The sequence below is a fragment of the Pollicipes pollicipes genome, unplaced genomic scaffold (genome assembly GCF_011947565.3).
Source record: "Pollicipes pollicipes isolate AB1234 unplaced genomic scaffold, Ppol_2.1 Scaffold_3447;HRSCAF=4054_pilon_pilon_pilon, whole genome shotgun sequence".
Lineage (NCBI taxonomy): Eukaryota > Metazoa > Arthropoda > Thecostraca > Pollicipedomorpha > Pollicipedidae > Pollicipes > Pollicipes pollicipes.
Window position 1 is genome coordinate 9225414 of NW_023596297.1, and position 27143 is coordinate 9252556.

The window sequence follows — 27143 nt, forward strand, 5'->3', positions numbered from 1 at the left end:
AGTGACGGGCGTCGTTATGTGGGGACTGCGGCGTGTGACTCTCGTGACAGTGTGAGGGAGGTACCTGTCGTCCGCTGGCTGCCACGCTCCGTCAACCGAAGGTGAGAAGAATACCACAGCCTGTACCGCGGCCACTTTCACGCCCGGCGTGCGGGGCCCGCGACGGGATCCTGGGCCCGCCCGCATCTTCAGTTACGGATCAGACCGGGCAGCGACTGCCTCAAACCACAATCAACTGTAGTCATTTATTGTGGAAGGCGAAACGAAAATCGACTAATCGCATAATTGTACAAAGTTGAAGGCACTGTGCAAGACGGAATAACTGAAATTAAATATCTAGATGCCTCTAGCAATCTTCAGGTATTTGGTACTCATGGACATCGCAGACACACGCCAGCCACAGCTGCAACACCAGCATATGATCATCCATTCAACATCAAATGGAAATCGGCACTTGCGGTGCAAACCCAAAATAATGCGCTTATGCAAGCAATTCTATTCAAGCCGGAAACGACGATAAAACATAGCTTAACGCGCGTAAACTAGAGCGTAACATTAAATAGCACGTTCATCTCCATGCTTTGCCTCCACAGCTGAGTAACTAAACGTTGAGGACAATCACTCCCTCCAGCACTGATTTGCACTTTCGAATACACGTGCGGGCGGCGCTGCCGACTCCCGTTTGCGCATGCGCGTTGGCGCCGGGACTGCCTACACTTGGGCCGGCTGCTTGTCCTTTTTGTTCCTGCGCAGGAACCCGAACACAGAGCCGCGCTTGGCGATGCGCCGATCCTCGTGCTCGCTACCGCTCTCGCTGCCATTCCTGGTGCGGGGTGAGCACGGTCAATGAGCACGGAGCACGGTGAGCACGGAGCACAATCCCGTCACCGCCGGCGGAACCGCCGGCTCGGACAACAGGACAGACAGCGCTGACCAGCGCCAGACACGGCTGCACCAAGCTTACCGCGACGAACCGTGGCGCAGAGTGCGCATACGTGGGTGACAAGCTCTCGGCGGCTTCGGTAGCTTTCAGTCCCACAAAGAACGCCGGAACCCTCACCGACGTTTCGTCGCGACGCACCAACGCCCAAACCTGAGATCAAACACTGAGAACGAACACGTCATGTTTGCGGGCGGCGTTGCGGCCCGTGACTTTCGTGCATGACTAGCACCCGACACGCCATGGATCCGCTGGCACTCGGAGCCCACGAGCGCCGGCGCCGCGCGGCTCCGGCGGGCTGGCTCACCTCTGGTCCATGGTGGCCGACCTATTGCTGCCGGACGGCGAGGGCTGCTGGCCGTAGGGTAGCGAGGCCGTCCGGCCGGCGTACGGCGCCGGCGCTGGACCCGTCGCCAGCGTGGTCTCGCCCGGCGCCTGACGTGACCTCGGGTCACCCCCTGCGGAGGAGCGGGCCGGCTCAGGCTCGGCACAGCTCGTTCGCCGTCTGGGCACGTGACCTCGCTAGGCACGCGCAGGAGACATGGATGACGCTGACCACGCCTAACAAGGGCTCCAGTGACGGTGGCTGGACTTATTTGAAACGATTACCTGCATATGTCGGCTGCACTGCACGGAAGGAAAGCAGATGCCTCCCACACAGAGAAGGAGGCAAAGTCTTCTGGGTCACCAACGTCCGCAACCGCACAAAGAGCACGCCCAGGGAGGGACCAGCAAGCTCCACCCGCGCCCAGCGCAACACGGTGGCAAAACCGTGTTAAACACAAACACGCACGCTCACATCCTCGTCGGCCTTGGGAAGAAATCCTGATCCAGGTTCGTTTACGGGATTAAAATAGAGGGATAACCGCTTCCCGTCCGAGAGATACAAAATACCACCCATCCAGACAGGAATGGTCCTGTATCTCTCCCAGCAGCGGGCCCATCGAGCATGGCGCCTACCTGCCCACAGCTGGGCGTCTACGTCTGTCCCGAGGAGGGGTACCAGCCCGGGGCGGCTCGCTGGTCGGATCTGGTGAAGCGGATCAGGACATCCGTGTGACCCATCCCGGCGCGGAGGGGGCCCAGCCGCGGCGGACGGCGGCGAGCCAGCCTACCTCCGTCGACGGCTGACAGGCCGTGCAGTCGGTGGGTGGCCGACGGCGGCGGCGCCGAGCTGGGCAGCGGCGGAGGCGCAGACTCTAGCGGGCGTACAAACACGGCGCCATCAGCACTGGGCGGCCACGGCGGACAGGCCGGCCACGGCGGACCGGCCGGCCGGACGGCGGCGCCGGATAGCAGTCGCCGAACGGCCCGTCACGCGGCGACGCGCGGCAGACGAGCAAACGAAGTCGGCGGGCCTCCGTACACTTTCGGAGAACATGAAGCAAGCAACGCAACTACACTGTTTCCGTCGTGGCGGCGTCCACGATGAAGGCAGTCTTCGCTGGCAGTGTTTCGGCACCGCCTAAAGCAATGGCCAGGGCGACACTACGGAAGCGGCGCAGCACTACTCGCCGACAGGCAGGCATCGGCGCTGGCACCCAGTGACGTCACACACCAGTGACATCGCACACCAGTGACGTCACAGCTTCCGTCTGCGTGTGAGGCAGGGCAGAATCGGACCCGGTCGGGGACCGATCCGCCGCGTGGGTCAGCGCGTGACGCACCGCTGACGTGGGAGCGCGGGTCGGACACGCGGCGGTACGTACCGTCCCCGTGGGGGTGGCGCGAGTCGGAGGAGTGCCGGCGGATGCCGTTCCTCTCCTCGCGCCCGTGCATTTCCTCCTCTGGTGGCATAGACCGAACAGCGGGGTCAGCCGTCACGGACCGGCACAATGTAAGAAAGGCACACACCCACACACGATATTTTCAGGGCCCCAATGTCAGCAGTAGCCCACATGTGTAACTCATTCGAGCGCGCTTCTCAGAACAAGATTCGCATTTCATCTACATCTCACGAACGTAGCCACGACAGTTGTCTTTCAATGAGAGAAACATTGAGCTGAAGGGAACGTTGAGTACCGTGTGTCCGGGCGAGGGACCCCACTCATCGCCCGCCGACCGGCTGCGTTAGGGCGTCGCCCCACTCACCGATGGATGGGATGACCGAGACGCGGTTCTGGTAGATGGGCCCCTCCCCGGCGGCGGCGCGCGGGGTGGGCGGGCTGACCGAGTCCCGCGGCGGTATGGGCGGCCCGGTCTGCTCCGTCTGCCGGCCACAGGTGCCACCACACGTCACCGGCCGCCGCCACCGTTGCGAGCGCATGACGGCCGCGCCACGGGCCGCTGACATGTGGCCATCATGGTCCGATCGCCACGATGCGACATCCATATACGCCGGTCATGAGATTTGCTAGGCACCGACCTGACGCCAGGCGATCAGTCATCAGGTAACACCGATTCTTACACTGCAACGACCGAGCTACGCGGACATGAAGCCGTGGCACCAGCCCATCACAGGCCAGAGAGAACGAAAACGACAGCAGAGTTGCGGCGCCGTGCTCTGCTGGGTTGTACCGCAGTGCCATCTCTCGCCGCCCCGCTGACTCTGACCGGCGGCGTCCGGTGCGCGGCTGGCTGGGCTCGGGCCGCGCCCTACCTGCGCTGTCCGCTGCTGGGGCGCCGGCAGGTTGGCGTAGACGGGCTCCGGATGCGCCGGCCGGCGGCTCACCGGCTCCGGCGACGTCTCGCGGCTCGACTCCGAGTCGGCTTCGGCCTGCGCACGGCCGGCCGCGGCCCACGGAGCGCGTTTAGAGGGCGCCGACAGCGGCGGCGGACATGCCGGGGACCGGCCGGCCGCCGCCCCCGCCTCGCCCCGTCAGAGACCGCCCGCCGCCCCCTGCCCGCCTCCACTCGCTTTCGCAAAGTTTTGTCTCGGATGCTGGTGTTTTCAAATGGCGATAATGTCGAGCAGTCCACAAGCTGCGAAATATTGATTTGTGGGATTGAACGGCGTGCCGCCATCTTTGGCCAATCAGCGCCGCGGTGAAGCCGATGGTGGCGCGGACGGCAAAACTGGCGCCCACCGCCAGTCTCCGACCCACGACGGGCCGCGAACATTCGTGGGAGAACGCTCCACCGACTGCTCAGCCCGGACCGAAAAGTCGTGATTCTTTTAATGCATCCACCCTCGTAAAGAGGCAGCCTGCGCTGTCCGAAAGCGGCGAGCGGGGTGGGCGGGCAGGGCGGGGTTGGGCGGGGCCGGGAGAGGCGCGGAAGGAGGGGCGGCCGTCGGTCCCCCGTGCGTGCAGCAGGCACCTCAGTGCAGCAGAGCATTCCCCACGACACAAACTGCACACGCCGGCCATGCTGCGTCGCCGGCCATGCGTCAGGAAGGTGGCGCGTCACCCACGTGCCGCGAGACCGTCCCACCCCCAATCCGCCGCCGTCGCCGCCGCCGCGTGGCCGGCGACGACCGACGGTCACATTCAGTCAAGCCCTCGCGAACGCGCTCAAACGCCCTTACAAAGGTGGACTCAAAGTGCGCATGATGAGGCTGGGTTCATCCATCACAGTTTTTAGCATGTCATTACATGAAGGTCCCACGACGGAGTCAGGCACGGTGAGGCGCGGAGCACAAACGCCAACATCGCCAGATGTGCTGCTCTCAGTCCGCCGGTGTGAGTGAAGCCAACCCAATGGTAAGTCCAGTCCAACCACTCCCCAGAGCAGTTCATTTGGATCAGAACCTCACGCTTCAAGCCAACGACACAACAGGCAAGGCCCATGCTGCGACTCAGTGGTGCCGTCGCCCGGGTGGGACGGGGCGCCGCCGAGCCCCGCCGCCGCACGGGCAGCGCGCCGCCTCACCGTCTGCTGGTCGTAGCTGAGCAGCTGCTTCGACGGCGGCAGCTGGGCGTGGAAGTCGATCTTGTTGATCCACTCCTGCAGCTGCTCCTCGCTCTCCGTCGCAAACAGGTACTCAGAGCCATCTGTTGGCGACACGCTGCAGCGGGCCACAACCAGAGGTCAGTCCGTCCTCCCGGGGATGCGCTGACGCTGGTCACGACAGTTTCCATCACTAAAAGGAAGTCCCTAAACGCAGGTGGTTTGTTCACCGGGAAAGACACATGGCAGGTGCTGGCAGATTCCGGATAGCGATGCTGTGCAACGACCGCCTGGGATCATACGCAGCGCAGTTTGATTCAGTCCTGGACAACAAGGTTTCAAACACTATCACACAGCACAGGGAATGCGTCACTCCGACTTCCACTCCATATTCTCATCACACTCGGCCGAATATCAGATTCACCCACAAGATGCCTGTAACGCGGTTTCATCCGAGTTATGCATCCTTTCCTTCTGTCCTCTATCACAGCTCTATCCTGAATTCTGGCAGCGCTCCATTTACCCGGGGCAAGCTGCACGCCTCAGCCGTGAGCGGGCTCAAGGGTTCCCTGGCGGGAGCCCCGTCACAACGGCCGCACACAGCCCGCAGAGGAGCTCCTGTGTGGGGTAAGTATCGCTAGTGGAGGACCCCCAAATGCAGTTGGTGTTGTCCCACCGCTCTCCACTCTCCTTCGTCACATAGCTCTGAAATTGTCATTGCTGCCCAACGAGGCTCCAATCCAAACAAAGACACTCAACTTCACATCACTCAGCTGCCTGGCACCGAATGTGCCAGTCCAAGCAGACCCACCGAAACACATTCTTCTTCTTGGTGTAGTTGACCGCTCGCTCGCAGCGGGCCTGGAAGAGGATCAGCGGCGACGCCGCCGCCTTGCTGTTGGCGAAGTCGTCCACGTCCTTGAAGAAGCAGAGCAGCTGGCCGCACAGCACTGGCGAGCAGGACACGCGACGTCAACAACGGGGCTCCCATCGTCACGGACAGCGCGTTCAGGGACCAGTGACACGCTCAAACCCTTTCCAGGGACCAGGCGAATACGGGTATTCAGGGACCGCTGACATAGCTGACGAGCGCAGCACGAGCGCAGATCGCCGGGTGCCACCTCACCTGTGTAGTAGGTCTTCCAGCTGCGGATTGTGGCCTTCTTGCCACCGCTCTGCAGCTCTTGCTTGCGCTCCAGCACGCCGTCCACCTCGACTGGCGGCAGGTTCTGCACCTCCTCCAGCTTCTTGACCTTGCGGAAGCTCTGCGTGCGACGCCGCGTGGTGAAGCTGGGCGTCCGCTTGGCCTTCTTGTTCTCCGTCTTCATGCTCTCGGCCCGCTTCACATCGCCTGGGGCGACGGGCGGCGGGTCAGAGGTCAGGAGGAAGGACAGACAGTCCAGAGCTCGGCAGTGAGAGGTCAGAGCTCGGCAGTGACAGGTCAGAGTGAGGCGGATCGGAGATCAGAGAGCGCACACAGTTGAGACTTCGGCAGTGAGAGGTCAGAGTGAGGCGGATCAGAGGTCAGGGAGCGCACACAGTTCAGAGCTCGGCGGTGACAGTTCACAGCTCGGCAGTGAGAGGTCAGAGTGAGGCGGATCAGAGATCAGAGAGCGCAGACAGTTGAGACTTCGGCAGTGAGAGGTCAGAGTGAGGCGGATCAGAGGTCAGGGAGCGCACACAGTTCAGAGCTCGGCGGTGACAGTTCACAGCTCGGCAGTGAGAGGTCAGAGTGAGGCGGATCAGAGATCAGAGAGCGCAGACAGTTGAGACTTCGGCAGTGAGAGGTCAGAGTGAGGCGGATCAGAGGTCAGGGAGCGCACACAGTTCAGAGCTCGGCGGTGACAGTTCACAGCTCGGCAGTGAGAGGTCAGAGTGAGGCGGATCAGAGATCAGAGAGCGCAGACAGTTGAGACTTCGGCAGTGAGAGGTCAGAGTGAGGCGGATCAGAGGTCAGGGAGCGCAGACAGTTGAGACCTCGGCGGTGAGAGGTCAGAGTGAGGCGGACCAGAGGTCAGGGAGCGCAGACAGTTCAGAGCCCGGCGATGAGAGGTCAGAGTCACGACCGGGAGACAGGTCAGGTTCGCGGTCACGGTGGGGCCTTGAGGATGCGACGAGCTCGACCCTGGGCGACGGACCGCCAGCCCTCTGCTGGCTATTGTACCGCGCCGCTTCAAGGTGGCCTCACGTTCCAATAAACCGATCAAACTGACGAGATTTAACTACAGCATGACATCAAGGACTATCCATGCGACGAGTGGAAGGGCTTCAGACGTCTTGAAGTTAACCACGTTAAAGCGTTACTTTTTACGCCTAATAATTCTAGCAACTCTAAAAAAAAGCATACGAGAAACACCGGACAGTCAGCGTGCGAGTCACGATGGCAGGGAGACTACCGTGCCGACAACAACAATAACGTGCGTTGCATCGTCCTGATCAAGCGCGCGCTCCAAGCGTGTGTTCACACACAACGACGGGGCATAAACGAACAAGGCGTCTAATCCAAGAGCCTGGCGGTCCAACCGGCGCACAGTTTGACAGCGAGGCGAACAAAGGGCCGAGTCTCAACAGCCGCGTCTACTGTCGGCGCCGACAGTGCGGGCATGTCCGACCCGTCCTGGACCGCTCCTCCGCACACACCGACCGGCTCAGGAATCAAGCCGTTCCGCTAGTGTAGCGAGGGCGGTGCGCCGACGCGCGGGGCGGGCGACGGCGCTGCCTTCAGTGCCCCAAACTGAGGTCAGGAGAGCCGAGCGCATGTACATCTAGTCTGAGGGGGGCAGACACCGCGAGAGCGGCTGCAGTGGCTCGTACGGTCCCAGTGGTCTGTGCGGTCCCAGTGAGCCGTACGGTCCCCCGGTCCGCAGGGTCCCACTGGTCCGTACGGTCCCATGGTCCCACACGGCCAGGGTCTGTCCAGTCCCAGGGTACGGGCAGTACCCAGGTCTGCCCAGTCCCAGGGTACGGGCAGTACCCAGGTCTGTCCAGTCCCAGGGTACGGGCAGTACCCAGGTCTGCCCAGTCCCAGGGTACGGGCAGTACCCAGGTCTGCCCAGTCCCAGGGTACGGGCAGTACCCAGGTCTGCCCAGGTCCAGGGTACGGGCAGTACCCAGGTCTGCCCAGTCCCAGGGTACGGGCAGTACCCAGGTCTGCCCAGTCCCCAGGGTACGGGCAGTTAACCCAGGTCTGGCCCAGTCCCAGGGTACGGGCAGGTACCCAGGTCTGCCCAGTCCCAGGTCGGGGCAGTACCCAGGTCTGCCCAGTCCCAGGGTACGGGCAGTACCCCAGGTCTGCACCCAGTCCCAGGGTACGGGCAGTACCCAGGTCTGCCCAGTCCCAGGGTACGGGCAGTACCCAGGTCTGCCCAGTCCCAGGGTACGGGCAGTACCCAGGTCTGCCCAGTCCCAGGGTACGGGCAGTACCCAGGTCTGCCCAGGTCCAGGGTACGGGCAGTACCCAGGTCTGCCCAGTCCCAGGGTACGGGCAATACCCAGGTCTGCCCAGGTCCAGGGTAAGGGCAATACCCAGGTCTGAACGGTCCCGTGGCGCGTAAGGCACCATGGTCGGTACAGTGCAGGGTCCGTATGATGCCCTGGCCTGTGCAGCCGCCGGGTCCGTACAGTACTGCTAGTCTGAGAGCAGGCTACACATGCAAACAGACGGCCGGCGATTGGCGGCCTGGCCGGCACCTACCCCTGAAGAGCAGCTGCGATCCCTGGCGGATCACTAGAAGGCCAGCGGCGTCCGTCAGGGGGCGGCCGACGTGACAACAGGGTCACAACACGCCGGCCAGGTCACACGGCCGGGCCGGGTCACACACACACGCACGCACGCATGTACGCACGCACCAACACACACATCCGGGAGCCACATGCCGCAGGCCGGGCCACCACAAGAACGCACCCAAACCATCAGAGGGGGGGGGGGGGGGGGGTCAGTGTACATATGGAAAGAACGGTCTTTATAGGGGAGGACAGTGCACATATGAGGACAGTGCTCACAGGGGGACACTAGCCAAAGTATTCTCTTAAGTAATCCTGAGCGCGCACACACACTCACACAGCCGGGATACGAGCTGTGGACACAGATATATACTTATAATGAATGGGATTGCATTGGTATTGCTTCCACAACATGTATGTGCAGTTATATTCGTGAGGAACACTCCAAAACGGGCTCAAGAATGCGCAAACGACATTTCGTTGACAATGCAAGAGCATAACTCGCAGAGCGCGGGGCGCCTCACGCCCAAGAAGCTAAGATCGGTTAAGTAGCACTTCTTTGGCACAGCCAGTTTCCCGGGCCAGAGGACGCAGGGTTTACGTCACCTCGACTGCAAACGGGCACAACACCACAGGCACGAAAATGACCTCAAAACATTCGACCAGTGTCAGTGGCGACCGCGCGGGAGCACGGCGCGGAGCCACGGCACCTGGCGGCACCAGCACCGAGGTGTCCGCCGTTGGGGGGTGATCACGCCCAGCTGGGGTCGACTCTCACCTCGCTTCAGACTAGAAAGACTCGACTGGCTGCCCATCTTCTTCTCCGTTAGCATGGGATTCTTGAGGAGCACCCTGTGGATGGACGGATATAGCGTGTGTGAGTCCGGTTAGCACGTGCCGTCTGATCGAATGATCAGCGGTCATTGTGGGCAGCATGACTCCTGCCCAGCGGGCATCAACGACCCCAAGCACCAGGGGTGTAACCCACGCCACCGCTGAGGTGGCGAACAGCGCAGTAACGACTGCCTCGGCATCCTTGTCGCCGCTTAGTGCGGTGCTCTATTCAGTATCAAGCGATTGAAAGATACATTCAAACCACACACAATTAAATGAAATAACAAAACGAAGGGAAATGCTTCCACAAGGAACGTACCATCAAGCAATGAATACAACGCATGAAAGGTATCAGACGGAGCTAAACGCAGCAAAAACAATCAACCAAGGTCCATCATAATGCACAACCATTACAATCAATACCAAACGGAACGGCCCCAAGCGTGTCTGTCAGCGCGAGCGGTCTGGCGTAGCCTGCAGCGGAGGGTACCGTGGACGGACGCACGGCAACAAATATACACCACTAACCCGGACACAGCTCTAAACGCGCGCCGCGCTGGTCTGTGCCACGTCAGCCCTGTGTAGCCCAGAGCCCCTTGCGTGTTTACAAAGCTAACGGCTGCCAGGCACCGAGAAGCCGGCCGCCTTCAGGCCCCGACCGTCCCCTTTTCCCCGACGTGGACAGACAGCCACCTCGGGCTCACAGTGACAGAACGACACAGGCTGCTGTTGAAATACCACAAAGTGTCATACGATGGTGACAGCGACATCCCAGCGGACTACAGCTACGCTCGTCAGCGGACGTGTTGACGAATAGGGACAGTGTCACTGAACAAGCCCTGTGCTAGCATTGGGCGTGTATGAAGAACTTGGCCAAAAAAAAAAAACGCCACGCAAATGCAACAAAAAGAATGGGTGAGAAAAATGTGAACAAAATAATACACTACAGAGCAAACAGAACGAAAATGAGACGCACCAAACCCAAAGGTTATAGCCAGAAAGCGCTTGGCGCACCACCTACTGACATCCGTGACATCTAGAGCCATTCCCGGTTAGCGCTAGGTGGCAGCAGCGGCCGGGTTAAGCGTCCGCCGTGGACACAAATACCTCTCAGAAACGTCTGGAAACGAGGCGGAGTGAACGAGCCGGCCCGGCTGTCGGTCGTCGGCCGCGGGGCTGCGGACGGCACCAGGTCAGAGGTCAAGGCCGTAAGTGCGCCCACTGCCCGACGCCAGCCCGTCCCAGTGGGCAGTACCAGCCGACAGCTGGCCCGTCAGGCCGACAGAGACAGAGACGCGCGGGCGCGGCGGCGGCGCGTCAGCCGACGGGCGCCGCGCCTCGCTACAACACTACAGACGACAGCCGCCCGCCAAGGGGCGGAGAAGTGCGTTAGTAAGACATGATAGCCGGCACGCGGCGGCCGGGCCAGCGCGCTCACCTGGGGCTGGCGTCGCCGGACTCGTGCTCCAGCTCCAGACCGCGCCGCTCCTGCCGGGCGGGCCGGCGCCCGGGTCAGTGAGAGGGGCGACACTGGACGAGTACAGGTCTCGCAGCCCAAGGGCAGCGGGCAACACAATGCAGGACGTGTCTGTATCTGATACGAAATATCGGGATCTGGGTGAAACTGAACCGAACGCATCGCAAACCGTTCAGACATGTCAGCTCTTCTCGAAACACAGATTTGATCATGCGCTCGGCCAGCCACACGTTGTTTTGTTGCGTAACTACTTGATGACATACAAACGACACGACCGTGCCCCCACCGAAGCCGCGCGGCCCGTGCGTGAGCCAGGGCCGGGCCCAACCTTGGTGATGCGGTCCACCTCTTGCTGGCGGATCTGGCGCAGCCGCTCCTCTTCGCGCCGCTTCTGCTCGGCCACGCGCGCCTCCTCCTCCCGACGGCGCATGCGCGCGAACGCCTCCTCCAGCTGCGGAAGCGAGACCGGGTCAGAGGGGCGTCATATGACACCCAGCGGTGTCAGGGGAAGTGCCCGATGGGCATCATGCGACACCGTCCGTATCCAACCAATAGCCACAGGGGCGTCACAGGACACTTAGCTTTCTCTGGCGCAAGGTCAGACGGACGCCGTACGACACCAGACGGCACAAGCTCCCGCTTCTGAGGCTGTCGACATCTAACAGCAATAATAGTCCGTACCGCACTCACAACCGATGACCGGCCTAGGTGGGGCCAACATAACGTCATAGGAGGGTTGGTCCAAAATCGCTGGGCTGGACGTCTATTGAGTAACAGATTGTCCTGCTGATGGGTTTAGAGAAGATGGACGCCTTCTGCCTATGCTTAACATCACTTGCACTCGTCAAGCCAAGAGCACCAACCAACCGAGGTATGTTGTGCTGCGAGCAGCGCGGGAGAGGCGCCACGTCGCCTGCGCCGGCGCACTCACCAGCGTGGTGCGCTTGAGCGCGTCGAACTTGTCCTCCTGCGACTCGATGGTCTTGAGGAAGTCGTCGTGGCGGCGAATGAGCTCCTCGACCTCGCCGATGCTGCTGCCGACGGCTGGGTCCGTCAGCACCGGCTCCCGGCTCGAGAGCCACGACTCCAGCTGCGTCGCGTCCCGCTTGAACATCTGCCGGCGGCGCCGCACACGCACACGCGCCGCGTCAGCGCGCGGCTCGGCGGCGGCCGGCGGCCCGCGGCCAGCCGCGCGCCGCGGGCAAGCCGGCCCAAGCACGGACGGCCGCAGCTGGCGCTGGCACAGCGGCTGAGGCTGATGCTGGGTTATCGTGTAAACTACTTTAGGGAGGTCCCTACAGATCGTGTCAGAAGTGTGGTCCACCGTCCGCGAAGATCAAATGTCTGTAGGCCTGTGACCAAAACCGTCGGTTCTTCTCCCCGCGTAAAGTGCAGGCGCCATCCAATCTCACCCAGCCCCCGCGGCCCGCGGCACCAACCTGTGTGTCCAGACTCTGATTGTAGATGTCGTTGCGGTCGTTCCAAGTCTGGCCGAGCAGGTCGCGCCGGGCGCCGAGCACCGACACCTTCTCCTGGATGTCGTTGGCCATGAAGTGGCCGCTCATGACGAGCTCCCGGCCGCGGGCGATGAACTGGGGACCGCGCGGGGGTCGGTCAGATCATCCACCCACTGCGAACTACATGGGAGACGACCAAGCAGACAAAATAAACGTCTTCCACTCGGCGCATTCATCTGTCCGACACAGAACATCCGCGCAAGTGGCAACTTTTCTAGCTCTCGCAAAAACGCACGGATTCGTACAGCACACGCATGAAAGACAGCCTGTATGTCAAGGCAAAACGTAATATGATCGTCGCATTATCGTCGGCAGTCCTGCAGCAGCCCGGCGCGCCGGCCGGTGCGGCGTTCACAGGGCGGCGGACCCGCCACTGACCGCGTCCACGGCGTCCTGTCGCGTCTGCAGCTCGGCCTGGTACTCGGCGTGCCGGCCGAGCAGGGCCTCGGCGCCGGCCACGTCCCGCGCCAGCTCCGGGGCCGTGATCTTGGCCAGCAGCTCGTTGATCCAAGCCCTGCCGCAGCCGGGCACATCAACGTCGAGCCACGGCGGTGGCGGCGGGAGGACATACGGCGACGGGAGGACACGGCGGCGGGAGGACACACGGCGACGGGAGGACACGGCGGCGGGAGGACATATGGCGATGGGAGGACACGACGGCGGGAGGACACGGCGGCGGGAGGACATACGGCGATGGGAGGACACGACGGCGGGAGGACACGGCGACGGGAGGACACAGGGCTGCGGCGGGAGGACACAATGCGCATCGGCTGCAAAAGCGCGAGATGTCCCGTGTCCAGAGAACTGGACACGGGCGACGGCGCATCACGCCGCAGATGCCGTTCAAACTTAAAGGAGTGCGCGTGTAGGGGAGGGGGAGGGGCAGCCTTCACGGTGTTGCCGCGCTAGCTGACCGCGCAATCCGACTGGAGTTCATGACGCGCTACGGCAGATGTGCCGCATGATGAGTTAGTCACAAAACACCACCTAAATCACGCACTGAAAAGCTGGGTCACCACTCACATGAGATCCCTGTACTCGTCAAAGTAGGCCTGGATGTCAGCAGCCTGCTCGAGCTTGTCCTTCCTCTGGGCCGACTTGTCCAGCAGGTCGTTCCACGCCTGCACCGTGTCCTCGTGCTTGACGCTGATGTGGTCGCGCGCGTCCGGGAACTGCGCCGCCAGACGCTTGGCTTCCGCCACTACTTGCTCCACCTGCCGGACACGGACGGAATCACCAGAGGTCAACACGCGCCTGTGCGACCGGCCGTGGTGGCGCGGCACCGTCCGAGCGGAGGCTGGGCGCACACTGACACGCCATCGGGCCCTGTCCACCCTGCTCTGCCCTCGAAAGGGCGGACACAGCGCTGGCCGTGTATCAGCCGCTGTCGACAAGCATAGCACATTCAAGCACAGTGACCGGTTGAAATCACACCGCTCCATCGCTGGCCATGACAGCAATGTTTCCGCTCGGCCCTCCTGACAGGCCCAGCGTCTGCCTGGACAGGACCGCACTCGCTCATCAGACAGAACGGAGTCTGTCATTACCAGCTCATGTGACGGCCACACACTCTCTCCCCATACGCGCTGCTCAAGAGACTCCCGAGTCCCCGGGGCTTCATCATCTGCAGGGTCCCTTCGCACGTGCTCCCCAAGAGGCCCCCGGGTCTGGCCGTCCCTGCAGGCACCAGTGTCATCTGACAGCCCCAGTGTGTCCTCGTGCCCGCTTCCCCGACGGGTCGGGCGCCTGGCCGTCCCTGCAGGCACCAGTATCATCTGACGGCCCGTGTCCTCGTGCCTACCTTCCCACCGGATCGGGCGCCTGGCCGTCCCTGCAGGCACCAGTGTCATCTGACAGCTCCAGTGTGTCCTCGTGCCCACCTTCCCACCGGATCGGCCGCCTGGCCGTCTCTGCATGCACCAGTGTCATCTGACAGCCCCAGTGTGTCCTCGTGCCCGCTTCCCCGACAGGTCGGGCGCCTGGCCGTACCTGCTCCTTGACGGCGGCCAGGTCCCGCTCGAAGCCCTGGTGCCGGCGCACCAGCGCCTGGATCGAGTCCAGGTCGTGGCCGTAGTCGTCTGTGGAGAGGGCAGCCTCCTTCTCCGCGATCCAGCCGATCGTCTCGTCGGCGTCCCGGTCGAACACGTGGACCTGCTTGGCGCCCAGCAGAGCCTGCGGGCAGCGGGGCCGACCGTCGGGGTCAGGCGGGCCGTTCGCCGGGGCGAGCGAGCAGGCCCGCCAACGGCGACAGGCCACCAGCTGATCACGCCACCCAGGTGGCCGTCGGTATCGCGCGTGGAAAAACATTGACACTGGGGACACGGGGAAGAACATTGAAGCGCTCAAGGTAACGCGGCAGCGTTAGCAGCGAATGCCACCTTCTCAACGTGTGCACAGTAACTGCGCGACGGACACACCTATCAGAAGCACTGGCTTGATCTGAAGACCCTAGCCTCAGTACGGTGGACACGGCCGAGCGGGCGCTCCCGGTGCGGCGGCGGCGACCTCACCTCCTGGCGGGCCTGAGTCAGCTCGCGCAGGTCGTCCCACATCTGGCGCAGGTCGGCCGCCCTCTGCAGCACCCGCTCCGGCTGCGGGTGCTCGGCGGCCACCAGCTGACGGGCGCTCTCCTCCACGGACGTCACGCGCTCCTCGCTCGACTGCAGCCCGCTCAGGAACGTCTCGAACTTGTTGATCTGCCGACCGGGCGGCGCCAGGCGTCAGGTGGGGCTGAGCGGCCAGCGCAGGCTGCGGAGGGGCCCGACTGAACCCGACTAGCCCTGTTGACAGTACAACGGGCGGCCAAACAACATACTCCGGCGCGCGCGACAATAAACCAACCGCGCTGCTGTAACAACAGAACAAAGCATCACTGCAGCAGCAGTGTTACCGGGTGCATGCTGGCCAGTACCCTGCCGCACCATACACGGGACAAGCGCGGCCACGCACCAGCAGCTCCACGTGCTCGACGTCGCGTCCGTAGTCCTCCGACGCGGCCGCCTGCATCTGGCCTGACACCCAGTCGGCCGCCTCGTCCGCCTCGGCCAGGAAGCGGAAGAGCCGCTGGCTCTGCTGCAGCAGCTGACGACGCGTCTCCAGCAGCGCCACCAGCTCGGCGTACTGCTGCTCCAGCTCCGCGCGGCGCGCCGACACCGGCTCGGCGTCGAAGTGGCCGCGGTCCGACAGCCGCTGGCACAGCTGCGACAGCTTGGCGATCACCTGCCGAGTGGGCGGCCGGGGGCGGCGGTCAGCGGCGCGGCGCGACTATCGCCGGCTCGTGCGAGAAACGGACACGGTAAGCGAGCCGGGAGCGGCGATCAGTGGCGGCAAGACCATCGCCAGCTCGTGAGAGCAACGGACGAAGCACGGGACACGCGGGAACCCTCATCCCGCGAACAGTGTTGTACGTCATTGCCACTCTGCCGCTAGCGCAGACGCAGTCATTAGACGGCGTTATGCGCAGCTCGGTCTCAGAACAGTCCGCGGCAGGCTTCGACACACAGATGACTAGGTGATGTCAGACCGAGCGTGGCCTGACCGAGCGTGACCCGCTACAGCGTGGTCCGCCCGAGCGTGGCCTGCTCGAGCGTGGCCTGCCTGAGCGTGGCCCACTCCATTGTGGCCCGCCCGAGCGTGGCCTGCCCGAGCGTGGCCCACTCCATTGTGGCCCGCCCGAGCGCGGCCCGCCACAGCGTGGCTCACCCGAGCGTAACCGGCCTGGCCTGGCCGCGCGGAGCCGCTCACCTGGTTATAGTTTGAGATGTCGCGCTCGATCAGGTCCAGTTTCTTGATGAGCGACGTGACGGCATCGCGGTCCCTGCCCGTGTCCTGCGAGGTCAGCAGCGGCTTCCGCTCCCTCATCCACTTGTCCGCCTCCTCGGCCTCGGCGTAGAACTGCGGCACGCACAGGGCCGGTCACCACGCGGTCAACAAGTTCCGGCGACGCGAATCAACGCTCCCAGCCAACCGCCATCACAATGCCCCATCAGCGCCAGAGCCACTCCGCGGCATAGCCCGGACAACGGCGACCCAACAGCCAGCGTCATTCATCTCTGGTCCGTGGCACAAGCCTCCCACTCGCTTCACAACACTGGCAGAGCAGCACCGGTCACCAGCCAAGCTGGGAAGTCCCAACCGGCCGGGACCGGCTGACCGGTCCGGGGCGGACGCACCTGCTGCGACTCGGCCGCGTCCAGCAGCCGGAGCCGGCGCACGCTGGCCGCGTCGCGGAGCTGGCCGTGCCGCTCCTGCAGCAGCCGCCAGCGGCGCTCCACCTCGCCGGCCGCGAAGTGGTTGGCGCGTATCATCTGCTGGGCTGCGCTGCCCAGCGCCGCGATCACGGGGTCGTGCGACTGGATCTCGGCCTCCAGCGCCTGGGTCAGCAGCAGCGGCGTGAGACGGGAGGAGCGGCGCCGGACCGTCACGTCACATCACGTCACGTCACGTCACGTCACGTCACGTCACGCCACGCCACGCCACGCCACGTCACGTCACGCCACGCCACGTCACCTCACGTCAGGCAGGCAGATCGCAAACACGGACGGCAATCGGCCACGGTTGATGGCCGCTCTCGCCACAAACATATCGAACAGCTCTGACACATTACTCGCGACCAAAGCAGGTAGAGGCCATCCGCCAGCCACTGCGCGGCGCCGCCGACCCGGCTTCGGCCCGCGGTCTGAGCGCCGGCCCTGGCAGTGCGCACCTGGTGGTTCTTCTGCAGGCTCTGCACCTGGGCCAGCGAAGTGCCCAGATCGGCAGATGTGACCATTGGCTCCTTCTCCGCTAGCCAGCTCATCTCGTCCTCCACGTCTCTGTCATGGAGAAGGAAACGTCAAGTTGGCTGTTCACTGGATACAGAGGCGTCATTTCCGGACACGGTGCAACCGACTTCTAAAACAGAGGCGACGACAAGAACACATCAAGTGCCACATATCCCCACTACACAACACTACAGCACCGATCGGACCCAACCCCGACCCCCACGAATCCCACGTCCTCTGCAGCCGAATTTGATACCGACGATGGCGCCTTGTCGGGCACGTGGACGGCCTGGCAGCGCGCAGCGGCCCGAGCTGGGCCGCTGCGGGACGGCCGCCCTCACCTGATGAACTGGTGCAGCTGGAGCGCCTCCTCCAGGTTGTCGCGTCGGATCTGCAGCGGCTCGGCCAGCCCCGAGAAGCGCTGCGCCACCTGGCCGGCCCGCTCGGCGATCTCCTCGCGCTGGAAGTGCTGCGAGCGGCCGAACTGGGCAGCCGTCTCCTTGGCCTGGCGAGCACGCGCAACGGCCGGCGTCAGCGCGGCTGTTGGGCCCGGCGCCGGCACGACAGACAGAAGCCGGGCAACAGCCCGGTGGCGACGTACCACAGACATCGGACGTCGCAGATGGACGCTGCTACGGCACGTGCCATTCAACGGTTAAACCAACCCCACATCAGCGAGTGCTATTGCCACATTCCACACTGGCCCAACAGAACCCGATGAGCTGGTGAGCAGGGCGCTGTTGGTCGCGTGAACGTGCTCGGCTGGTATTCAAGTGTTGAGCCCCGGTGCCCACGAGTGCGCCGGCCGCGGGGCGTGACCGCGCGTCTCCGCACCTGCTGAACGGCATCACCGTGTGCGTGGATGTCAGCCTCGAGCAGCTGGTGCCGCTTCAGCAGGTTGGTGACGGCTGTCAGCGAGTCACCGTGGTCCTCGGAGGCCAGCTGCGCCTCCGCCTCGTCCATCCAGGCGTCCAGCTCGTCCAGAGTGCGCAGGAACAGCAGCGCCTGCGGCCGATGGACGGCAGCATCAGGCGGCAGTCAGGCGGCGGTCGGCCCGGTCAGGTGACGGCGCGGCCGGAGCCGGCCGGCCAGAGCGCAATGCCAGCCATCGGCCGGCGTCACACGCGCGTCGCGTGCCACCCGGTAGGCCAATAAAACGCACGCTGTCAGCAGACCCAGCGGTGCTTGGTTCAGCACTTCCTCTACCCATCCGGGCGCAGGCCGTCAGCTGCTGGTCGGAGCCTGACCTGGTACGCCTCCTGGAGTCGCTTCTTCTTAAGTGTGGTCTCGTCCTGCAACTGGCGCCAGAGCGCCTCCAGCGCGTCCAGCCGCGCCTGGATCTCCATGCCGGCGTAATGGCCGGCAGTCATCAGCGCCTCGCCCTCCTGCCGGCGCCGGACGGTCGATGTGACGGCAGCCGCGCCACGCCTACCTCACGTGCGGCACGCGGCGTGGCAAGTCATGTCACACATCAAGACGGGCAGAGATGCGGCACACACACGCGTGCGAGCCTACAAACACACACAGAAACCCGGACAAGGAGCCAGCCTTAGAGTGGAGACGCACCACCAGGAGCTGCGCAGACATCAGTCCGCCGGCGCGTCACGGCGCCGCGGCAGCCGCTCTGTCATGGCCGGCCGGCGCACCAGCGCGGACGTCAGCTGTCGGACATGCACGGCGGATGCTGTGTCCCGCCCCCGACCACTGGCTGACCGCTGACCACACCCCCTGCTGCAAGACCTGCCTGCCCGCCTGCTGCAGACGTCCTCCCCGGCTCGGTCTCACCTCCCCGCCCTGGGCGACCGCCAGTCAGCCCGCCCTGTTCGGCGCGCCGGACAGGGCAGCCGCCCAGCGGCCGAGCGGCGGCGCACCTGGTTAACGGCGAGCACGCGGCCGGCGTTGGCGTGCAGCTCGGCCTCGAACGCCTGGTGCTTCTGGATCTTGGACTGCAGGTTGGAGGGGTCGCGGTAGGACTCGTCGCACGCCACCTGCATCTTCTCGCCCAGCCAGGTCTCCGACTCGTAGATGTTGCGCAGGAAGCGCTGCAGCTGAAGCGACTCGGCCAGCCGCTGGCCGCGCACCAGCGACGCCTCCTTGATCCGGTCCCTGGCGGCAGCAGCGCCGGCGTCAGACGGGCCGCCGCTCGCGCCGCTGCGGCGCCTCCAGCGGCAGCGCCGACACCCGCCAGCCACTGCATACAGAGCCACGGGCGCCGATCTCTCGGCCCTGAGACAACACATCCCGTCCCATCGCTGACAGACTGCATATGTGAGAGGTGAGCTTAGACAGTCCAGTGCACATCACAGACAAGTGCGATTGGCATTGACTGCCGGAGCAGCTTCGGCATGATCGCCTTGCCAACAGCGTTTGTGGAGGTGTGCCCCGCGCATGGATGGCAGTAAGACCAGGACAGGATGGCGCCTCCCTAACCGCATCTCGGAGCGTCACATGTCCAGCCGTCGCTGGCCGTGCCCACGGAAGGACGGCGGTGCTGTGAAGCGGCCGAGCCACAGACCTGCGCTGGCAGACGGCCTGCAGCGTCTGCTGTATGCTCTCTGAGTCGCAGTGTTTGCCGGCCACCAGCTGCACGGCCGAGTGCTCCAGCTCGTCGACGCGGCTGGCCTGCGCCGCGAACGTCTTCTCGAAGCTCCTGTGCTTCTTGATGAGCGCCTCCACGCTGGCGATGGAGTCCTGTGGCCGGCGGGAAGGCCCGTGTCACAGGCCAGACCGAGGCGAAGCAGGTCGGGCGGCACCGACACACGCGCAGGGAGCGCCGCCAGGGACGCCAGGCACCTGCCCAGCGCAGCGCAAACCGCCACCGGGCACCTGGCTGAAAGCCACGGCCAGGGACGCCAGGGACTCGACCATAGCGGCGCAAACCACGTTTCATCCCACACTACGGACCACCAGCTGGAGATATGATTTAGCGTTTTGCTTGGGTACCGTAACAAATGGAAATGCATGCCCATTTACGGTGATGGCAAATACATCAATACCCTGCGGCTTATTCTGCACATGGCCGCCCATATCCAGCCAACCGTCAGGCCCCGCAGATGCGTCAGAGGTCTCGGCGGTCAGAGCGCCCGCCACCAGGCGGCAGCGGCCAGCGGCGGCCACGGCGCCGACGCACCCCGAGGTCGTCGTTGTTGAGGAACGCCTCCTTGGCAGCGAGCCAGGCGTGTGCCTGCTGCGCCTGCCGGTCGAACAGCTGGCGCTGGTGCGCCTGCGTCAGCCGGTGGCGCCGCTCCTCCCAGCTGGCGCCGAGCGTGCGCCGCAGCTCCTCCAGGTGCGCCAGCGACGACTCCACCTCGTCGCGGGCGTAGTGCTGCTGCTGCACCAGCTTGTGGCCGAAGTCCTTCAGCTGCTTGAAGGCTTCCTGGCGTCCGTCCATTTCGGCCTTACGCTCCTGAGGGAGCACGAGCAAACATCAGGCATTCACCCAGACGAGACACCGTACGGACCGCCACCGCTAAACGCGCGGAATAGAGCATATGTTTCGTCTCAACCATCTATCCCACTTCCGATTCGACTTCGACTGGTTCGACTGCCTCCGCCGCTCTCCCTGAGCGCGCATCCCAGCCTGACTCCACCGACACACGCCGGCCGAGCACGCACCTGGTGCAGCTGCAGCAGCTGCTCGGCCTGCTCAGCGCCGCCGCCGTCGCCGCTCTCGGCCATGCGGTTCATCATGTCGCCGACCCACGTCTCGAGCTCGCGCCGATCGGCGTTGAACTTCTGCAGAGTGTAGGAGGAGGCGAGCAGGGTGCGTCGGTTGTCGCAGCTGGCCTGCAGGCGGCGCCAGCTGTCCTGCACCACCTGCAGGCGGGCGCGGATCGGCGCCGCCCGGTCCGGGTACTTCTGCATCAGCCGGCGCGCCTCGACGTCGTGCTCCTGCGGGCGGCCGCGTCACCCCGTCAGTGGGGGCTGTCCCCGGCGACTCTGCTGTCCCCAGACCAGCCGTGTGGCCGGAGCCACCTGGCGGCTACATCAAAAGCAGCCGACCCCAGACCAGCCGTGTGGCTGGAGCCACCTGGCGGCCACACCCAGACAGCCGTCCCGGGCGACTCTGCCGTCCCCAGACCAGCCGCGTGGCCGGAGCCACCTGACGGCCACACCACAGACAGCCGTCCCCAGCCCAGCCGCGTGATCAGAGCCACCTGCCAGTAACACCACAGCCAGCGTGTGTACACGGACAGCCGGTGCACACGGTGCTCAGTCTCCGGTGGACATGAGCCGGAGAGGTTCACCAGCCTGGTCGCCTCTGACTAGTTCAGTTCCCTGATCACGTCTCCACCTGACCGTGGCCCACCGGTCGTCGGCGCAAGCCGCCCTCTCACCTTGAGTTTGCCCTCGATGGCGCTCATGTCCCGCTCGGCCGCCTCCTGCTTGCGCTGCAGCGACTCCACCGAGCCCAGGTCGTTGCCCGTGTCCTCGGAGGAGAGCGAGAGCGCCTTCTCCTGGACACGCTCGGCCGTGTCGGCCAGGTCCCGGTTGAAGGCGTGCACCTCGAGCGCCGCCGACAGCTGATCCCGGTAGGCGGAGAGCGCGCCCTGCAGCGACCTCCACCTGGCGGCGGCCGCAAGCGTCAGAGCCTCACGGACATCTCACCTAGACGGCGCCGCCGCCGCGGACCCGGCTCAACCATCGGCAACACCGAAGGCAATGCCAGCGCTGCATGACATAACTGGGGATTCTGCGTGTTTATACGGGTAGGGCCTGGTCATACATCGGTAGACGACCCGTCGTCGGTGACCCACCTCTGATTAAGCTCGTCCCGTTTCTGCTGGACGGCGCGGTTGTCGCCCTGCCCCTGGCGGATCAGCTTGTCGGCCAGCGCGTTCATGTTCTTCATGCGCACGTCGTCAACGCGCATGTCCGAGTCGACGTCGTCCAGGCGCCGCTGCAGCGCCTGGCAGTGCTCGTAGTCGCGGCCGGTCTCAGCCGCCTGCACCAGCATGTCCTGGACGAGCGCGCGGCAAGCCGGTCACCAAGCGACCCGCAGCAACCACCCAGGCGGTCATCGACAGACTACAGAGCGTTGTAGTCGGGTCACCAATGAACAGCATAGCAGGTACGAAACCTTTTCTAGACAAGACGCTTCTCCAACGCCCGGCAAGAAAATAGGAAGACGGCCGCTGGCCTGCTGCCTCACGATGCCACAGCCCGCCGATCCGTGCGGACGACCGGCGCTGCGGCCGCCAGACGGCGCCACTGACCTTGTCTCGGATCCAGGCCTCCACCTTCTCGACCTGGTTGTTGAAGTCGAGGATGTCCTGCGCCTCCTCCAGGCCGCGACCCGCGCGAGACGCTCTCAGCCAGCAGCTGCTGCCAGGAGGCCAGCAGCGCCTCCAGCTGCTGGCGGATCTCCCGCGAGCTCAGGTGCCGCTGCTGCAGCAGGGTCTCGCCTGCCGCCGAGGGCGACACGCCCGGTCAGCGCGCGAGGGAGATCAACCATAGCTCGGGTGCGGCTACACCGAAGGCGCACGTAGGTGCCTGCGTGGCGCTAGACACGCACGAGGGGGGGGGGGGGGCAGCGCAGAGATCTGCCATGGGGAGGGGGTAGCGTGGCGGGCAGAAGCGGGGCAGGTCCAGGAGTGCGTACTGGGCAGCAGGTAATCATTGCACATTTTGCGAGCAAGCAGGCGACCGTGGCTCGCCCCGGCCTGGTGTCCCCTCAGCCCACGGCGTGTGCCTGACCGCTGGCTGTCGACACCGCCACACAGTCGGGACAGCCGCGCACGCCCGTCTTCCATCCTCACCGCCGCCGTCTGTTCTACGGACGGTGACGCACTACCAGCGGCTGACCTTTGTCCTTTATCTCGGCGATGCGCGGCTGGTTGGCGGACAGCTCGGCCTGGAATGCCTGGTGCTTCTGCAGCTTCTTGATCTTCTCCTCGAGGCTGGTGACGTCGCTGCCGACCCGCTCCAGCTCCAGCGCCTTCTTCTTGTCGCCGATCCAAGTCTCGGCCTGCGGACAGCAGGCGTCTGGTTGGCAGGCCCGGGTCCACGCACACAAACAGTGGACATCGCCGACCAACCCCGAGCACGGCCAGCCCGCCACACACTGCTGGCGAACGTGGCTGACAGCAGACCGCAGCGGGCCCCACCATATCAGGCGCCTCAAGCGGGCGCACGCACACTGCGGACATGCTCAACAGATCAAGCTGACACTTTGAGTTGGGAGGTTCAGCTCCTGGGGACACTTGCTAAGTTGAATAAGCAAGGTCAGAATTTTCTGGCCGTCTCTCATCAGAGTCGCCCCGGCACACCACGGCCGCGGTCTGACGCCGACTCCGTCTCTCACCTCGGCGCAGTCGCGCAGAAACTGGGCGTGCAGCAGGGAGTCGTTGAGGCCGCGCCGTCGCTCCGACGCCAGGTCACTGACCTTCTGCCGCCGCACCACGCACTCGTCCAGTCTGCCGGCCGGCACACGGCACGCGGTCACGTCACCGGACACCACCGGCGGCGGCGGGCACCAGCACGCGCCGAGCTCGCCGCCGCGCGCCAGCCTCGCTACACTGCACTCCTGGCTCACTGCCGAGGTCTCAGACATACGCAACGTTGTCTAACGGCCAAGAACCGACGGCATTTGCCTTTGGCAATGCTGAAAGCTGCGCAGAAGCAACGCCATGTGATATGCGGCTTCGGGTTACTTGTGCTCCTGTACGGCCATCCCTCGTCCAATGTTCACGCAAAATGAGTCGACTTCGCGTAATTGTCAGAAATGCACTCCATTGATTGAAGAATGTCCCTCTACATCGCAATGATTGAGACTTTCGCGAAAACAACCAGCGAGGAGCTGTGAGCGGTGAGCCGTGCGGAGGGCGCCGGCCTTCCGACGGCACCGGGACTCAGCACCAGCCGGCGGCCGGCCAGGCCCGGCTGCAGCAGCCGCGCCGCCGCCGCACGTCCGCCGCTCTCACCGTTGCTTGATCTCGGGGCTGCGGAAGTGGTTCTGCTGCAGCAGCTTGCTGCCGTGCTCGGACAGCTGAGACAGGCGGTCGTTCTGCACGCCCACCAGCCGGTCGAGCGCCTCCTGCCGGCGCACCTCCGCCTCCACCGAGTCCACGGTCGTGCCGAACTCGGCCTTAGACAGCGCCGCCTGCGGCACGGGGAGAGGACGGCTGGTCTCTGACCGGGGTCGGCGCTCCGGGAGCACGGAGAGCGGGCCGACCGGAGCACCGGCAGCGGCTGACCGGAGCACCGGGCAGCGGCTGACCGCGACACCGGCCAGCGGCCGACCGGAGCACCAGCTAGCGGCCGACCGGAGCACGGCCAGCGGCCGACCGGAGCACCGGCAGTGGCCGATCAGAGCACAGGCAACGGCTGACCGGAGCACCGTCAGCCGCCAAGGCCGGCCCCGAACGCTAGCTACAGATCCCACATCACATCCAGACACAGTCTGCACGCACCGGCCAGCTGTGCTCGACCCATGGAATGTGTCCAACGTTTTAACATCATCCCCGTTCCTGCTGGGATGCCTGCCTGAACGCGAGTTAGTGTTGGACGCTCTGTGCATCTCCCACCTCGCTCGGAAACCAGACGAGTCACTCGGTGTCGCATTCAAAAGGCGACCGTGTAACCCAACGTCCTCGACCATGCGAACTCGGAAAGGCGGCAAATCATCCTCATCTCAAAACAATCCGTGCCTCTAATGATTCTTCATCAACAGACCGGACTGCGCATGGCAACGTCGATAATTAACAAGGCGCTCTGTTGCCTCCACAGCCGCTGGGCAGGCCGGCACCAGGCACAGTGCCGCCACACCCGCTCGGCAGACGGAAGCGCCGGCCGTCAATGATAGGCGGCGCCTCACACACCTCCTGTTGACTGCTGGCCGAGTCAAGGTGTTTGGCGTCTCGCAGGAAGAAGTGGTAGTCGATCAGTTGGTCCAGGTAGATCTTACGCTGCTGCCAGGCGCTGTGCAGCTTCTTCCGCTCCTCCAGCACCTGCTCCAGCTTCTCCTGCACCTCCTGCCGGACAAAACCGACGGTCAGAGTCCGAACTGCCAGCACACGGCCGCTGAAAGATACTATAAGCTCTCCTACCACACTACCGAAAATGAAACCGGATCGTTCGCAGAAGATGGCATCATACCACTCCAGCTGTGTTGACAAGTAAAGCTCTCCACTATCAGTAAAAAAAAATTGGTGACAAACCTGCCGCAACACATCAACAGCCACGCAAAGATTGTCAATATTGATAACAGCCGCCCTTTTTCAGACGAGTGCGTTCAGTCGGCAGCCGAGTGAGCAGAGCTGACAGCGGCTGCGGCGGGCAGGCGGCGGGCCGACGGACCTGGGAGGCGTAGTGTCCGTCCTGGATCATGGTCTCGGCCATCTGCACGAGCGCCGTGAAGCTCTCCTCGCGCGCCTCCACCTCGGCCTTGAGCCGGTCGTGCTCCGTCTTGAGCGCCTGCGCGCTGGCCGCGTCGCGCACGGCCTCCTCGGTCAGCATGCCGGCGCGCAGGTCGGCCGCCCACGTCATCAGGTCCCGGCTCTGGAGCGGGCCGGCCGGCCGTCAGCTAGTCACGCGCCAGCGGCGCCTCACGCGCGCGCGCCACACCGGGCGCACAGCCACCACCGCAGCCGGGCGGCGGGCTGGTGGGCCCATACTGTCACTCATCTGACAAAGCAACCGGGCGGCTGCTCGGGGGTCTGGTGCTGGTGACGTCTGACGATATCTTGCGCAGCTTCGTGCAGAACAAAATCACACATCTTATTATTGATTTTAAGGCTGCTCCAAGACACATGCTACGTTAAACCTCCTCCAGTCTCCAGCAATCCAACCAGATGGCATTCCCCTCTCGCACCAGTACAAATTCGATCACAGGCCAGCCTAACCAAGATCGCTTCAGCAGCGTCCTGCCAGCGGCCGGCGTCTGAGGCAGCGCCAACTAGCCGGCGCCCACCTGTGTGAGGAAACGCTGCAGCTCGAGGCTGGCCTGCAGCTCCTCCTTGCGCTGAGCGGCGCGCTGATGCAGCTGGTCCCAGCTGCCGACGACCAGCTGCTGCTGCTCGGCGATGTGTTCGGCGTTGGTCGGGTACGATTCCTGCAGCTGGGCCGAGTCGTCCACCAGCACCTGGGTTACGGCGAGGCAGAGCCAAGGTGAGACCGGGCCCGCTCATCGCACCGGCCAGCGACTCACGGGGTTACGGCGGGGTGGAGCCAAGGTGAGACCAGGCCTGCTCACCACACCAGCCAGCGACTCACGGGGTTACGGCGGGGTGGAGCCAAGGTGAGACCGGGCCCGGTCACCACACCGGCCAGCGACTCACGGGGTTACGGCGGGGTGGAGCCAAGGTGAGACCGGGCCCGCTCACCACACCGGCCAGCGACACACGGGGTCACGGCAGGGCAGGAGCCAAGGTCAGACCGGGCCCGGTCACCACACCGGCCGGCGACATACGGGGTCACGGCAGGGCAGGAGCCAAGGTCAGACCGGGCCCGGTCACCACACCGGCCGGCGACTCACGGGGTCACGGCAGGGCAGGAGCCGAGGTCAGACCAGGCCCGCTCACCACACCGGCCGGCGACACACGGGGTCACGGCAGGGCAGGAGCCGGGGCCAGACCGGCGGAATGCCGCACTGTCGCTGGGCGAGGGTCGACCATAGGACGGGGACGGCTCCGGGACGCCGCAGTAACTCAGCCACGATGCTGACACGAGCGCGACCGGACCGCGAGATCGGCGAACGACCCCGGTCGGCGCGCCGGGCCACACTGAAGGCCGCCGGCGCCGTACCTGCAGCTGAGCCTCGAGCGCCACCAGGTCGTTCTCGAAGCCCTCGTGCCGCCGGATGAGCGCGTGCACCGCCTGCAGGCTGCGGCCCAGGTCGTCCGGAATCTGGGCGTACTTCTCCTGCAAAGGCGTCACTTCCTGTCAGCGGAGCACGCTCAGTCCGACCGCTGGCTCAGACGGCCCACTGGGTCAAGGACAGGCAACGCACTGGGTCGAGGTCAGAAAGCGTCTTGAGTCGGAGCCAAACAGCGCCCCGGGCCGGGGTCAAATAGCACCCTGCAGGCACCGCCTGACCTGACTGCCGCCTTTCGAACGTCATA

At 64.4% G+C, this 27143-nt stretch overlaps 1 protein-coding gene across 1 annotated transcript in view; it reads right to left on the reverse strand.

The window, feature by feature from the left end:
* Positions 1-233: 233 nt before the first annotated feature.
* Positions 234-27143, reverse strand: part of LOC119091253 (spectrin beta chain, non-erythrocytic 1-like) — an 85805-nt gene continuing 58895 nt past the window's right edge. Inside the window, 41 exon segments of the mRNA XM_037213921.1 lie at positions 234-823; positions 1248-1398; positions 2056-2139; positions 2650-2727; positions 3032-3149; positions 3540-3656; positions 4751-4886; positions 5580-5718; positions 5895-6119; positions 9270-9343; positions 10433-10501; positions 10764-10813; positions 11131-11253; positions 11734-11916; positions 12242-12394; positions 12698-12833; positions 13343-13533; positions 14309-14491; positions 14830-15015; positions 15269-15538; positions 16064-16213; positions 16492-16692; positions 17025-17133; positions 17424-17587; positions 17917-18087; positions 18330-18467; positions 18954-19188; positions 19598-19773; positions 20213-20488; positions 20698-20973; positions 21420-21648; positions 21840-22042; positions 22299-22388; positions 22390-22487; positions 22888-23050; positions 23387-23498; positions 24006-24184; positions 24903-25055; positions 25381-25581; positions 25994-26164; positions 26827-26943. Coding sequence (XP_037069816.1) covers positions 712-823; positions 1248-1398; positions 2056-2139; positions 2650-2727; positions 3032-3149; positions 3540-3656; positions 4751-4886; positions 5580-5718; positions 5895-6119; positions 9270-9343; positions 10433-10501; positions 10764-10813; positions 11131-11253; positions 11734-11916; positions 12242-12394; positions 12698-12833; positions 13343-13533; positions 14309-14491; positions 14830-15015; positions 15269-15538; positions 16064-16213; positions 16492-16692; positions 17025-17133; positions 17424-17587; positions 17917-18087; positions 18330-18467; positions 18954-19188; positions 19598-19773; positions 20213-20488; positions 20698-20973; positions 21420-21648; positions 21840-22042; positions 22299-22388; positions 22390-22487; positions 22888-23050; positions 23387-23498; positions 24006-24184; positions 24903-25055; positions 25381-25581; positions 25994-26164; positions 26827-26943 — 6390 coding nt within the window. The 3' untranslated portion in view covers positions 234-711.